Raw genomic sequence first — 14,121 nt, forward strand, 5'->3', positions numbered from 1 at the left:
TATAAACATTGGAGATTACATATACGTGGAAGCAGGCACTTTGAGAATGGTCATATAGATACAAGGAATTATTATGTCACAATGAGTATACCGCTGATACTATTCACATTTCTACTTTTGAAGACATAAAAAACAAAAAATGCATCACACACCTTGCCAGCCGTCTCTCACCCCTAGTTGAAAATGTTCAATTGTGGTCTATTGCCCAGACACAATTTTAGAAGCTGCTTATTAAAAAAAAAAAAAAGATGAATCAGACAGTTATTAATTTTTCCTAGGATGTGTTGAGTTCTAAGCAAGATAGAAATTGAAAGGAGTCACTTCATCCCAATGAGAAAGGTACTATAAACTACTACTTTGAGACTTGAGCCCTGAAGAAAGTCCTGAGCTGTATTTTTCTGAGTATGAGAGACAACTTGGAAGAACCTGAGGTTTTACCAGTATGTTTCCACAGATGTTGAGCATTACCCACTGGATACAGCATATGTGGAGAGCTCTATAGCCAAATAAGGCCCAGAAACACTGAAAGAAATGATCTCTTGGGGTCTTTAATCATAAGAAGAAAGAAAGATAGTCTTAAGTCATGTCTAACTCTTGCGACCCCATGGACTGTAGACTGCCAGGCTCCACTGTCCATTGGATTCTCCAGGCAAGAATACTGGAGTGGGTTACCATTTCCTTCTCCAGGGGATCTTCCCAAGCCATGAATCGAACCCAGGTCTCCCACATTGCAGGCAGATTCTTTACCAACTGAGCTATGCGGGAAAATACTTTATTCATAAGAAATACTAGGATTCCAGGATAGCCATTATATGAGATTAGAATCTAAAAGAAAAGAACCTTTCCAAATGTGTTACTTCAGAAACAGTATCAAAAACAAATAGGAAGGAGTATTTGTAGAATAAAAGAAATAATAACACATTTTTTACCCCTCAAAATCGGTGAAACACTAACATGGTAAGTACTTTGAAATTAGACCTCTGCTTGAAATGTATGTTCTTAAAGGTAGAATCTGAACTGCTGGCTTAGATTTACAGAGGACAAACTTGGTTTTCTTTCTTTGTTTAAATGAAAAGGAAAGCAGGGAGATATTAGGGCCAACCAATGATAAATTGTGTCCATTTTCTGAGTGTTGGGCTGGAAACAGGAATTATTAGATTTTCTTTACTAGCTGTTGATTTAAATTAAAACAGCCACCACCATTAATATTTCATACTTTTCTAGCATTTTTCTCTCTGTAAAGTAATGTTTGGTTTAAAAAAATGCATAGAGTTTTAGAGCCAGGTGATACCAAATTTGGTGTGTAAGTTCTCTCTTAATTGCAAAAAAAGGATATAGATAATTTTCCTATCTCATCTTCATTGTTGTCACCTGTATGGGGATAGTCCTCTCCCTCTGAGGCAGGTAGGGGGATCCAGAGTTCCTTTGTTACCATGGCTTGAAAGTAGTAGTTAAGCTCTATTTAGCATGAAAATCAAGTTGCCTGCATGAATCCTCAGTCACATCAGTTGTGTCCAACTCTTTGTGAACCCATGGACTGTAGCCCACAAGGCTCCTCTTGTCTACGGGATTTTCCCGGAAGAATACTGGAGTGGGTTGCCCCTCCACCAGGGGATCTTCCTGATCCAGGGATCGAACCCATGTCTCCTGTGCCTCCTGCATTGCAGACAGATTCTTTTCCACTGAGCTACCAGGGAAGCCCAAAAATCAAGTTATCTTCATTCTCACAAAGACTGTGAGGTAGCATTCCCAAGCCCATTTTACAGAAGAAGATCTGAGATTCAGAAAGGTTCACAGGCTCACTTTGGTAAAGCTCTATCTCCAACCATAATGCCACTGCTATGCCATATAGTCCTTCACTGTCATTGGCCACAGTAACTTTATGTTCTTCTATGAATATTTCTGTAAAATTTTCCTAAAAGTTGATAGCAAAAATGAGCGTTTTGAAACTTAACAATACTAGCAAATCACTCCAATGTTCATATCTGCATGTATTCCCACCAATATTGTGTGCTTTTTGTAAAGAATCATCTGTGTGTGTTTCTCACCCTCACTGGACTCAAGTCCTCTCAAAGGCAAAGACTGTGTCTTAACACATCTTTATGCTTGTGGAGGGTACACAAATAGACCCTGTAAGAACATGTGGATAAACTAATAAGCAAAAGAAATGTGAATGGGTCAAGAGCTTCTTTACCCTCACACTAACTCTGTAGGAAAGACATTGTTTGCAGTTTAGAGGAGGCCCTGAGATTAATATTTAATGTTTCTAGGATAAATGAGTAAATCTAAGATGGGCTCTTGTCTTGGCTTTACCTTAGTTAGCCCTGCCCTGATCTTTTGGGGCATCAATTTCTTTACCTCACAATGAGTAGTGAGGTAATGATTCTGCAGGTGCCAGATGAATGATAATTGTAGAGTAAAAGGTCAAATAGGTACCAGTCAACAATTTCACATATATTTAGTTTAGAAGGCATTTCATGCCTTAAACATAACACAAATAATTAATAGCCCTCTTGGTTGTTGAAATAAATTCTGGTAATATTACAATAATGAAACTTTTGTACAGGGATATGTACTTCAAGGGATTTTCACATCCAAGAACTCATTTGGTGTAGTGAAGACAATGGGTGAATGAATATGCAGCTTCAAATTTTGTTGAACTGATTCTTGTAAACTATTCATGAAAGGAGAAACTTGGTCAACAATTTTAAGACTGGATAAGCATCAAGGAACTGCATTCTCTATCTCAGTTCTTTCCCTTAGCCACAGGGAACATCATCACCATTATTTCTAAACTTATAACAGTCTTTCTGTTTTTAATACTTTGATTGAAGATACTGGGGTATGCTATCAGAAATGGTCAAAGTTAGAATATAGGCAAAGGAAAATATAAGAAATTCCCTCTTATTTACATAGTGCAAGCTATTTTGCATCTGGTAGGTTCTTGGCTGATCACCTCAAGTATTCTTTCACTTGACCTTTGATTCCCTCACATTGCTTTCATTCAGGTGCACCCATCTATTGAACACCAATCCAGTGTTTAATGCTGGTGATTTACTTTCTCATTTGATATGTTTGTTTGCAGTGCAAGAGTGGTCTGGTGGGTTGGGGACCGGGGGGCACTTAACCTCCTTAACTGGAACACAAGTTCCTTCACATTCTGGACCCCATGTATCCAATAATATTCATCTTCTTTCTTATCTCAGGCTTTACATATGGTCTCAAAATATACAACTGCCTGGAGCTCCTTAAGCCACCTGTTTTTTTCCTCACCTGAATGTAAGATACTTCAACCTGTGTGTTTCCTCTCCTTCAGCTGAATAAGTCCTAACCTGTGTTGACACCTCTCCCCTGGAATTCTTCCTCTCATGCCAGATTCCCCTTTGTGCCCCAGTTGGGAACTTTCTACAATTCTTTATCGTTAATTATTAGGGTGCCTATATCTCTCACTTGACTGTAGGCTGAGTAAGGGAAGAGACTGAATATATTCATCTTTTTTTTTTAAATATACAACTGGCATCTAGTGACTGCTTACAATTGTTGAATGAAATACAGCTCTATTCTTCGTAAACATGAATTTCTAAAGCCTGATAGATGGCTTATCTAGATAAGGCAAGTGAATAAAGTGGTACCTCCAAGTTCAGACCCTGAGTAGTTGATAAAACCAATCAATCCTAAACCCAGGCCTTCTAATAACCCTGTCCAGTGCAAACACTACCTGGCTGCCTTGGTTGATGTCTAGTTTGCCCTGAAAGAACTCTGTGTTTTCTGCCTTTCAGGGTGGACAGACAGGGTCCATGGGACCTCCAGCGGCACCCTCCTCATTCCGCCCTGAAGATGAGCTCGAGCACCTGACCAAGAAGATGCTATATGACATGGAAAATCCACCCGCCGATGAATACTTTGGTGAGTGGGGTCTAGGACTGACTTCTGAAGTAAAGGTTCTGTTCTGTTTTCCTTAATCAGTATTTAGGAATAGTATCAGCTCCACTGGTAGAGGCTTTGAGTCTTGACGCACTGGAGTTGCTACACATGTGCACACACCTGAGTGTTCTGGAAACTGCTTTGTGAAACTGCTGTAAATGTGATATCTGTTTAGCTTGGACTAAAATTTCAGGAGTTATGCAGAGTTTCTTGACTTCAAATTTTACTTTAAACGTTTAATATTTGACAATTTATTAGCTTCTCATTAGGCAGAGATGGGGTTTCTGTGTGGGTTCAGGGAAATAGAAGATGTTCATTTACAAGATGGGGAATTGGGTGGTATCTAAACTCTTTGCTCTTAATTATTTTTTCCCTATTTAGGAAGAGTTTATCTCTTTGTTTTTGTTTTGTTTTGTTTTGTTTTACTTCTCCTCAAAACCTGTGAATAATTATCAGTGGTTAATGCCTCCAGTCCATTAGTGTAATGTCAATTTATAAATTATATGCCAATTATGAAGTATTAAAAATACATAACCTGTCCTCAAGGAGGTTGGAATTATTCAGAAAAGACAAAAAAAGCACACAAATAATTGCTAGTCTAGGTATACTAGGTAGAGTTATAAGAGGGACTTAGGTCAAATGTTATAAAATGTAAAAGCTCTCTGCATCAAGAACATCAGGAATGTTTTTGAGAAGAATTAATGGTTCTTGAATCTGGACTTGTTAAAGCAGTACCTTTCAAATTTTCCATTTCCTCTCTAATCTGTTGGAGATCAATATCTCCACAGAGTATAATTAAAATTAGTTACTAAGAAAATGAAATAAAAAGAATACAAACTGGAGGACAGAGTTTTAGCATTATTATTTTTAACAGGAACAAATTATTAAGCTGCTATAATATTTTATAAATACTGTCTGCTTCTGAACTTCTCTCTTCACAGAGTATCTCAGTCAACTAGGCATCCATCCACCATTCTGAGTAACCCTGCTCTAAGAACTTCTAGAGAGAGGATATCACATTTGGGGAACAGCAGGAACAAAGGCTGGAGAAGGCAATGGCACCCCACTCCAGTACTCTTGCCTGGAAAATCCCATGGACAGAGGATCCTAATAGGCTGCCGTCCATGGGGTCGCTAAGAGTCGGACAGGACTGAGCGACTTCACTTTCACTTTTCACTTTCATGCATTGGAGAAGGAAATGGCAACCCACTCCAGTGTTCTTGCCTGGAGAATCCCAGGGACAGGGGAGCCTGGTGGGCTGCCATCCATGGGGTCGCACAGAGTCGGAAACGACTGAAGTGACTTAGCAGCAGCAGCAGCAGGAACAAAGTCAGAGAGGTGGGAAAATTGCCCAGGACTCTTACTTATTCAAATATTTTCTATTTTTAGGTCTTCCCACTTCTTATTTGAGAATATTTAATAACAGGTAAACTGGGGGCACTGGTCCAAACCCACATCATAAATGGACTGGATTAAAATATGAAAAATGTGGCATTTATTTGTATTCAGGAGACAGTGTATCTTAGCTAAAAGAGCATAATAGTGGGAATAAAGAGTCATTCTGATTCCTTTTCTGCCTTCTACCAGCTAAACATATTGGCCTGTTCTTCCACTGCCTCATTTCCTTTTCCCAAATCAAGAGTGTGAAGCAAATGTTATTTAGTGTTTCTTTCATAGTAAGTTCACTATAGAAACAACATTAATGCAGAGAAGTGTACAAAGCTAAAAGTTAAATATAAGTTGACAGAGATTAGCACGTGTGCATCTGTGCGCTATCTGCTCAGTCGCTTCGGTCGTGTCCAGCCCTGTGGACTGTCGCCTGCCAGGCTCCTCTGTCCATGGGATTTGCGAGGCAACAATACTGAAGTGGATTGCTATGCCCCCCTCCAAGAAATCTTCCCAACCCAGCAATTGAACTCACACCTCCTGTGTCTCCCGCATTGCAGGTGGATTCTTTACCCACTGAGCCACCTGGGAAGCCTAGCACAAATGGACAGAGGATGATATTAAAAAAAAAAGTCTCTAGTTATATTGAAACACACTAAAAGTATATCATGCTCTTGTCATTGATGTGGGAGAAGATCTTACATTGCAACCTAAGATAATGTTTGAAAATAATTTCTTAAAAGTGAAAAATAAGGCCCTTTATTATTTGTATTAAGGTATATCAAAAACAAAAAAGCTAACATGCCATAATGTATGCTTCAATTATAGCAACAAAATAGATAGAAATAAACAACATTGACCATAGGTTGTGACTGTATTAATGAATATATAATAAGGTACTCTGGGAAACATTTAATTAAATATTATCTTTGCCTTTAAGAACTGTCCTAGCTCTACTACTTTCTAACTTAGACAATGCAAACAAATTGTTTACTGTCTACATCATTTTGTTTTGCTGTATTTATAACATGGAAATAATGGCTGTTTTATACTGTTACTGTGAGTATTGAATGAAATATTTATAGAAAACACTTAGTCAAGTTCTGGCATGTAGAAATATACTCAATAATCAAAGTTATCCCATGCTTTACTTAAGAAAACAAGATATGCCCATTAAAAATCCATTAATAATGCTTGATTTAAAATTAAGTTCCAAGCAAAACTAGAACATATGTCACAAACTGATAAATAATCATTGCCAAATGAATGTTACAAACCACAAGAGGGAATGTGGAATAATGATTAAGTTTTATTGAGTGCTTATAATATGACAGGACTATTATATGCCATGTACTTTATAAGAATTTGTTCATTTCATCCTTACAGAAAAAGCTATAATCCTGTGAAGAAAATGGTATTATTATTTCCAGATTAGAAAACTAAGGCTCAGAAATGTTAAGTAATCTGCCCAACGTCAACAGCTAATAAGTTGCAGGAGTGGATTAGAATCCAAAATCCAGGTCTATACATTTTTTTTTCTTCTAAAAGCTTTTCCCACAGCTTTATTGAAGACACAAAGAGCTTCACATAATTAATGTATATAATTTGGTGGATTTGGATGTATGGATACACATGTTTTGCTATCACAGCAATTCAGGTAATAAACACATCCATCCCTTCCAAAGTTTAGTCTGGATATTTAGGAAAGGTTTTATGGAGGAGATTAGCTTTGGACAAATGGAAAATAAGATATTCTCTTCTAAGTTTGTGTTAAGTCGCTTCAGTCTTGTCTGACTCTTGGTGACCCTATGAACTGTAACCTGCTAAGCTCCTCTGTCCATGGGATTCTCCAGGCAAGAATACTGGTGTGGGTTGCCATTTCATCCTCCAGGGGTTCTTCTTGATCCAGGGATCAAACCTGTGTCTCCTGTTTCTCCTACACTTGTAGGCAGGTTCTTTACCACAAGTACCACCAAGTAGATAGAATGAGCAAAATATAAATTGAGCCCAGGATGATTTAAAGAAAATTACTTTCTATGGAAAACATCCACCAATGAACAGCCTATTATGTGCAGGCTAGTCTGCTGGGTCAGTGTTAAATGCACATAAAACAATATAGGCGTGGGTCGTATATTTAAAGAAGCTTATTGTCTCATAGTGGAGAAGGCAATGGCAACCCACTCCAGTGTTCTTGCCTGGAGAATCCCAGGGATGACAGAGCCTGATGGGCTGCCATCTATGGGGTCGCACAGAGTCAGACACAATTGAAGTGACTTAGCAGCAGCAACAGCATTGTCTAATAGAGGGTGTGTACAGTGTTGTGGCATTTAACAATATATAAGGCAAGGCAGAAAGTGACAAGTAACTTATTCAAAGTTCAGCCAAATTCCTTTGAGAGTATAGAAGAAAGAGAGAGCAAATTATGAGGCAGGAATGTAAAGTGTTTATAGAGTAGATAAACTTTCAGTTGTTTTTTAAATTATGGTAATAGAGCCTTGGAAGTGCAGTGATAATAGAGAAGTGATGTCATTTCTGATGAGTAGAATTTTAACACAAAAGGGAATAAAATCACTGGAGTGAAGCATCCATGTGGGAAGGAACAAGATATTGGGAATAAGGTTGGAGAGGTAGGCTGGAACCAATAGCCTAAAGACCGAGTATTTTATCTTATGTAGTGAGTCCCACATGTTGAGATAAAAGGTTATGAGAACTATTTCATGAAATGTGGTTAAGACTTTGGTTTCCAAAGTCAGAATGCCTTTTCTACCTCTTATGGTAGGTAAAAGCAGGAAGCAAAGGATGAGTTAACAGGACTGTGGTTTACTCTTTTACTTTTTAAACATTAAATATTTCTCAAGCGCATTGTCCACGCCTGCCTCTGTGCTGGGTGCCAGGGACAACCAGATGCAGGATCTCTGCCCTCAGGGGACCCACAAGTTCCTGGGAAGGATGGGCGAGAGGCAAGCATGTTAGGGATATCAGTGTGGCAAGGGGTAAAGCACTGTGTTGGGTCTGCCAGAGACTCTATGTGAGCATACAAGACAAAGTCTGTCTGAAGATAAGGGGAGGAAGGCTATGTCTCATGTGTTTGCAACAGAAGGGCCTGACCCATGAGAGATGAATAAGAGTCATCTCTTGTTCTCTATCAGAATTTTACCTTAGTTCCAATCTGGGCTGGAAATAGCATTGTTAATCACCACCTTAAAAGAATTTCTCACTCTTGCATTAACATTGCCAGCCTCACCTCAGCTGCTCACTTTTTCTATCACTTTGCCGATTTAATGCTGAAATTTTCATTGGCACTATAGCTGATTTGCTAAAGGTCATAAAGAGCTTTCATGTCAAAGATCTCCTATTAGATTATGAGCTAGCTATACCAGTGAGTGACAGGGAACAAAATGTAAATAAATGGCATCAATGGAAAAGGTTCCCCTGTGGTCATGTTGGTTTTTCTCTGTGCAACTCTTAGTTTCTTTTTCCTTAAGTGGAATAATTTATGAATATATTTGGTTTTTTGTTTTGTTTTGTTTTTCATTATGGAGTTTCCCATCAATCTTAGCATGTTTTCTTTATTTAAAGAACTGTAATTATGGTACGTTCAGAGTAAGGGAGGGATATCAAAAGGTTACCTCACGGATGACTTGAGTACAAAGGAGAAAAGATACCTTCACAAATAGAGTTTGGAAACTTTCTTAATTCAAACGATGAAATTTAGCATCACCAATACTGGGACAAACTGACATGTGCCAGCTGATATGATGTAGTAGAAAGTATACAACATTGTCTATGTAATAGCCTTGCTGAAATATGTAACCTGAATCTAACCATTAGGAAATAGACAAATTTAGATGATATGCCATTCTTAAAGACAATTGTCTTGAATTCTTTAAAAACGTCAGTGTTATGAGAGGCTATTTAAGATTAAAGAAGATGAAAAATACATGTCATTCAAATGCAGGGCATACATCTTGATTGAATCTGAATCAAAAAACAGGGCATTTGGGGAGAGGTTAGAGAAATTTAAATATGAACTATATATTAGATAATAATACATCAGTGTGAATTTTGTGGGTATGGTAATGGCATTGGTATATAAAACAGTATCCTTGTTGTCAGGAGCAAATGTTGAAGTATTTAGAGTGAACCATCATTATGTCAGCAAATTATTTTGAAACAAGGTAGATAGATGTAAAGATACTGTGAGGAGGGCAGACTCATTTCAGATTACAACAACTAGAGATAATATAACTACACAGTGCACCCTTTCTCCCCCCAAGAGTATTGAAGCCGGCCACAGATGAATTATCTTTTTATATACATGCCATGTGGCATGTAGGATCTTAGTTTCCCAACCAGGGATCAAATCCGTGTTCCCTGGTGTGGAAGCAATAGAGCCCTAACTATGGGACCACTCGGGAAGTGCCATAAATGAATTATCTTAACACTCCCTCCTTGGGCAGGAGGAATAGAGAGTCATTCCTGTGTCTTCTCAATTTGACTGTTTGAAAATTCCTCTTTCTTATGTATCTGTTTCTTTATTTTCTACTGGACACATACCCTTTCTATTATTGGTGAGATGATAAGCATTGTGGTGGTGATGACCAAAGCTGATATTTACCTAAAGCTCTCCAAGTTTAAAAAGGCTATTCACAGTCATGGTCTGACTGATAGACCTGGTCATGACCTGATGCAAAGAGCCAACTCATTGGAAAAGACCTTGATGCTGGGAAAGATTGAGGGTAGGAGGAGAAGGGGGTGAAAGAGATGAGATGGTGGGATTGCATCACAGACTCAATGGACATGAGTTTGAGCAAACTCTCGGAGACAGTGAAAGACAGGGAAGCCTGGCGTGCTGCAGTCCATGGGTTTGCAAAGAGTCAAACATGACTGAGCATCTGAACAACTACAATAAAAATGATGTTTTTATTTTTCTGATGAAGAAACCGAGATTGAGAGAGACTCAATGAGTTCAAGTTACACAGCATAACTTTTAGGATTTGGACTTACTCGTCTCATCTTAAGCTCATTCTGATTCGTTACCATTGCAAAAAGATGTGAGCTGTCCCTGTAGTTAACTACTCCTGTCTCTTATCATTCTTTCCCAGGGCTACTGTAGCTCTGACTTCATTGTCACTAGCAATATACTTTAACTGTCTTTAACTCCTGAATTAACTGATGTGACTCTTAAGCATAGACTTTTTGCCATGGCTCAGATACATACTCTGGAGAGATAGCCCACCTAACACCACTCCATCAATCACATGAGTTGACTGTTGACCTCGGAGGAAGCAAATCACTGATAGCTACAACTCATCTTGTTTTCTCAAGCCATTTCTTGATAAAATATTACAAGCTAGAACCTTCCACTGATCTCAGCTGATTTTTTTATGATTTCATCTGAAAAGGTTTTAGTTTTAGTGTTCCATTGCCCCTTCTTTTCCATCTTCATCAAAAGTTGTAATTGTTACATTATAGTATTAGTTAAATGCTACCAAAGATGAATCTTAAGAGAACAGTATGATCAGTCCAGATCTTTGAAGGGAAGAAAGCCTCGCATGTTCTGAACATTTTGCATCTACTGGACTTGAATTTTGGCTTTATCAGATTCCCAAGTGTCTTTCTATTAGCAGGGGTGTACTTGAATAGGCCTTGAACACTATTTGGTAGGGGAGAGAGAGGAAATATAGAAGAAAGTTGAAGATAGGAGAAGGTCTCTTTTAATTCAGTTAACCACAAACAGATCCTTAGCTCCAGTCATTTGCAAGGCTACAGGCCTTGGTTCAAGTGCTTGCATCTTGGAGCAACCTGTTTCCCTGGGCAACTAGAAAACCATGTTTATGCTAGAAGAGACTCTTAGTGCCACGGGTAGATACACAGAAAGAACAAGGGGTAATGAACTATAAATTACTATAATTTAAGGTGAAGTTCAGAACTTAAAATAGAGGGAGGATTTTTAAAAGATATTGAAATTAATGAGGGAGAAAGTTATTGCTAGAAAATTGTGGAACTTAACAGGGCTAGTAGCCAGCATTGGAGCTTATATGTGTGTGCTAAGTCGCTTCAATCCTGCCCAACTCTTTGCAACTCTATGGACCAGAGCCCGCCAGGCTCCTTTGTCCATGGGATTTCCTAGACAAGAATACTGGAGTGGGTTGCCATTTCCCCCTCCAGGGGATCTTGCCGACCCAGCGATTGAACCCATAACTCTTATGTCGCCTATATTGGCAGGTGGGATCTTTACCACCAGTGCCACCTGGGAAGCCCTAATTGGAGCTTGTATTTTTCAGGTATTTTTGAGGGGGAAATGTAAAGGACGGTTGAGTTTGTCTCTAGATATCCTTCAGCCATGTCTGTGAATTTTTCCAGGTGTTCTCCATGTTGCTTGGTATACCCAGAGCCTCTAAGTTTTGTGCTTTCATTCATTTTGAAAGAGAAAAGGTGTTGTAGGTAAGAGGTTCCATATCTCAGCCTGTGACTACAGCATGATTCCCTCAAAAATAATGATATTCTGGCTGCACAGACCCTAAGGCAGAAGGCAGTAATCTTGGAATACAGAATATCTGGGAGTGAATAATGTATCTGAGGATGGACTGAAAATATCTACCTGCTTATTTTGAAGCATGAAGCTGTAATTATCTTGGCAGTGTTTACATGGTGTTGTCTTATTCTTTCTTCAAAAAAACAAGACTGAAGTGTGTGAGTCTTAAGAATTGTTTAGTGAGCTATTTGAAGAATCCCTATGCCTTTAGACAGCACTAGGTAAATTCTCTTCATAAAATTTGGCATTTATCTAAGTTTTGTTTTTGCTTATCTCTTGAGTATTGTTAGTGAGACATATTGAGAGTTTTTGCATAAAGCCAGAAGTTGGTTCTAGGGGAAGTAGCCTTTATTGCTTCAAAGGACAGTTGGACAGGAGTGAATTATGTGAGGCAGTGGGGACCTGGCATGAATCAAGCCATAAAAGAAGAAAGACTCAGATGGGCATTGCTATGATTACTTTATTGATAAAACCACATCACCGTATTTGGTACTATGTATCTCCTCAATTGAGAGCAAGATGGAGGTCCCATGGATGTGCGTGAGTAGAAGTGAAATGCCCCAAACAATGGGAAGATGGTCTATTTCTTTTCTATACTAGTAAGAGCCAAGGATAAATGAGCATTTCTAGAGGACTTAGACTAAGAGGCTTAGGAAACTGGAAACCACTATTTGAGCTACAGTTGAAGGAGTGGAGGAAAGAAAACCTAGAGCCTTGAAACCTATTGGAGAACTGCCATGTCAAAAAGAAATTAGGCTTAATATGTATTATTCCAAAGTTCGCAACAAAAGCAAGTGAGGGGAAGCTGGGAAATTTACAGTCCATATAATGAATTAACATGTTTAAGTGACAGAGGAAATTTTTGGATGAGCCTAGGTCAAAGCCCAATAATCCCTTGTTGGGAAAGCGGTGATAGGTACTCAAGCATTCACTGGACTATCAGATTAGATTTCAGAAATATTATCCAACTCTGACATTCTGTGACTTAGGCATCTCAGCTTGCCTGGGAATCAAGCTCTTGCATCTAATTTCCAGTGCTACCCAGTTTATCATTATTGCTACATGATTACAACATTTATATAATGCTTTGTAAAGCACTTTTATATTGTATTTGTTATATCATTTAAGCTAGACAAAAAAAGAAAGAGATAGTTGCTCAGTCGTGTCTGACTCTTTGCAATCCCATGGACTATAGCCCGCCAGGCTCCTCTGTCTGTGGAATTCTCCAGTTAAGAATACTGGAGCAGGTTGCCATTCCCTTCTCCAGGAGATCTTCCCAACCCAGGGATTGAACCCAGGTGTCCTACACTGCAGGCAGATTATTTACCATCTGAGCCAATGGTGAAGCCCTAAGCTCGAAGCAGCCCTGCAAAACAATGTGTTTGTTTCCATTTGGTATATGAAGAAATAGAGGATCTGAGTGATTAAGGCGCTCCCCACTCCACCCTACTCATAGCTCCCATAAGCAGCAAGCCTACTGATTCCAGATTCTGCTCTCTCTCCACCCCATTACATTCACTCAGCACCATGTTACTGGATTGGTCATTGCTGCTGCTGCTGCTGCTAAATTGCTTCAGTCGTGTCCGACTCTGTGCGACCCCATAGACGGCAGCCCACCAGGCTCCCCTGTCCCTGGGATTCTCCAGGCAAGAACACTGGAGTGGGTTTCCATTTCCTTCTCCAATGCATGAAAGTGAAAAGTGAAAGTGAAGTTGCTCAGTCATGTCAGATTGGTCACTGACTATGAGAAAAATCAGTGAACATACTCTTTTTTTAGCTTCTTCATCAGTACAAGGAGAAACATGATTACTTTTAAAAGTTTTTAGAGGGTCTCAACTGGCAGGGTCTAAATAATTTGTGTCACTTTTTTTTTAATCATTATTATCTTGTGTCAAGAAAATAAAGTGCTCCTGTCAATTACAAACTAGAAAGTGATTCCGAGTGGGAGCCTCTTTTAGTACAGATGGAACCTGGGGCCTTCAGGACCTTATTTTCACAGAAAAATGGCCTAATTAATTAAAAACCCCAAAGTCACAATGGAAGAATAAGTAGAAAATAAGTGGTTTAGAGAAAAGGTGGTATTGATCTGGGGAAAAATGGATTTCTTGATTTTGTTTCTCTCCATCTTTTCGTTTAAGGTCTCTGTGGGTCATGGGAATAAAACGTCTTCTGTTAATGAGACATATTAGATATACTTCCTTTTGTGGTAATGATTTCTGGTAAAACGTTTGCTTGGGGCAATATATGATTACAGCACTAAATAAATAATAATC

General features: G+C 38.8%; 1 protein-coding gene across 13 annotated transcripts in view; it reads left to right on the top strand.

The window, feature by feature from the left end:
* Positions 1 to 14,121, top strand: part of LPP (LIM domain containing preferred translocation partner in lipoma) — a 723,640-nt gene that overhangs the window by 532,018 nt on the left and 177,501 nt on the right. For all 13 annotated transcript variants that reach the window (XM_061166808.1, XM_061166817.1, XM_061166813.1 and 10 more), the window contains one exon: positions 3,780 to 3,906. In XM_061166808.1, the coding sequence (XP_061022791.1) occupies positions 3,780 to 3,906 (127 nt within the window). The remainder of the gene's footprint in view (positions 1 to 3,779; positions 3,907 to 14,121) is intronic.

Source organism: Dama dama, chromosome 19, assembly GCF_033118175.1.
Source record: "Dama dama isolate Ldn47 chromosome 19, ASM3311817v1, whole genome shotgun sequence".
NCBI classification, from domain to species: Eukaryota; Metazoa; Chordata; class Mammalia; order Artiodactyla; family Cervidae; genus Dama; species Dama dama.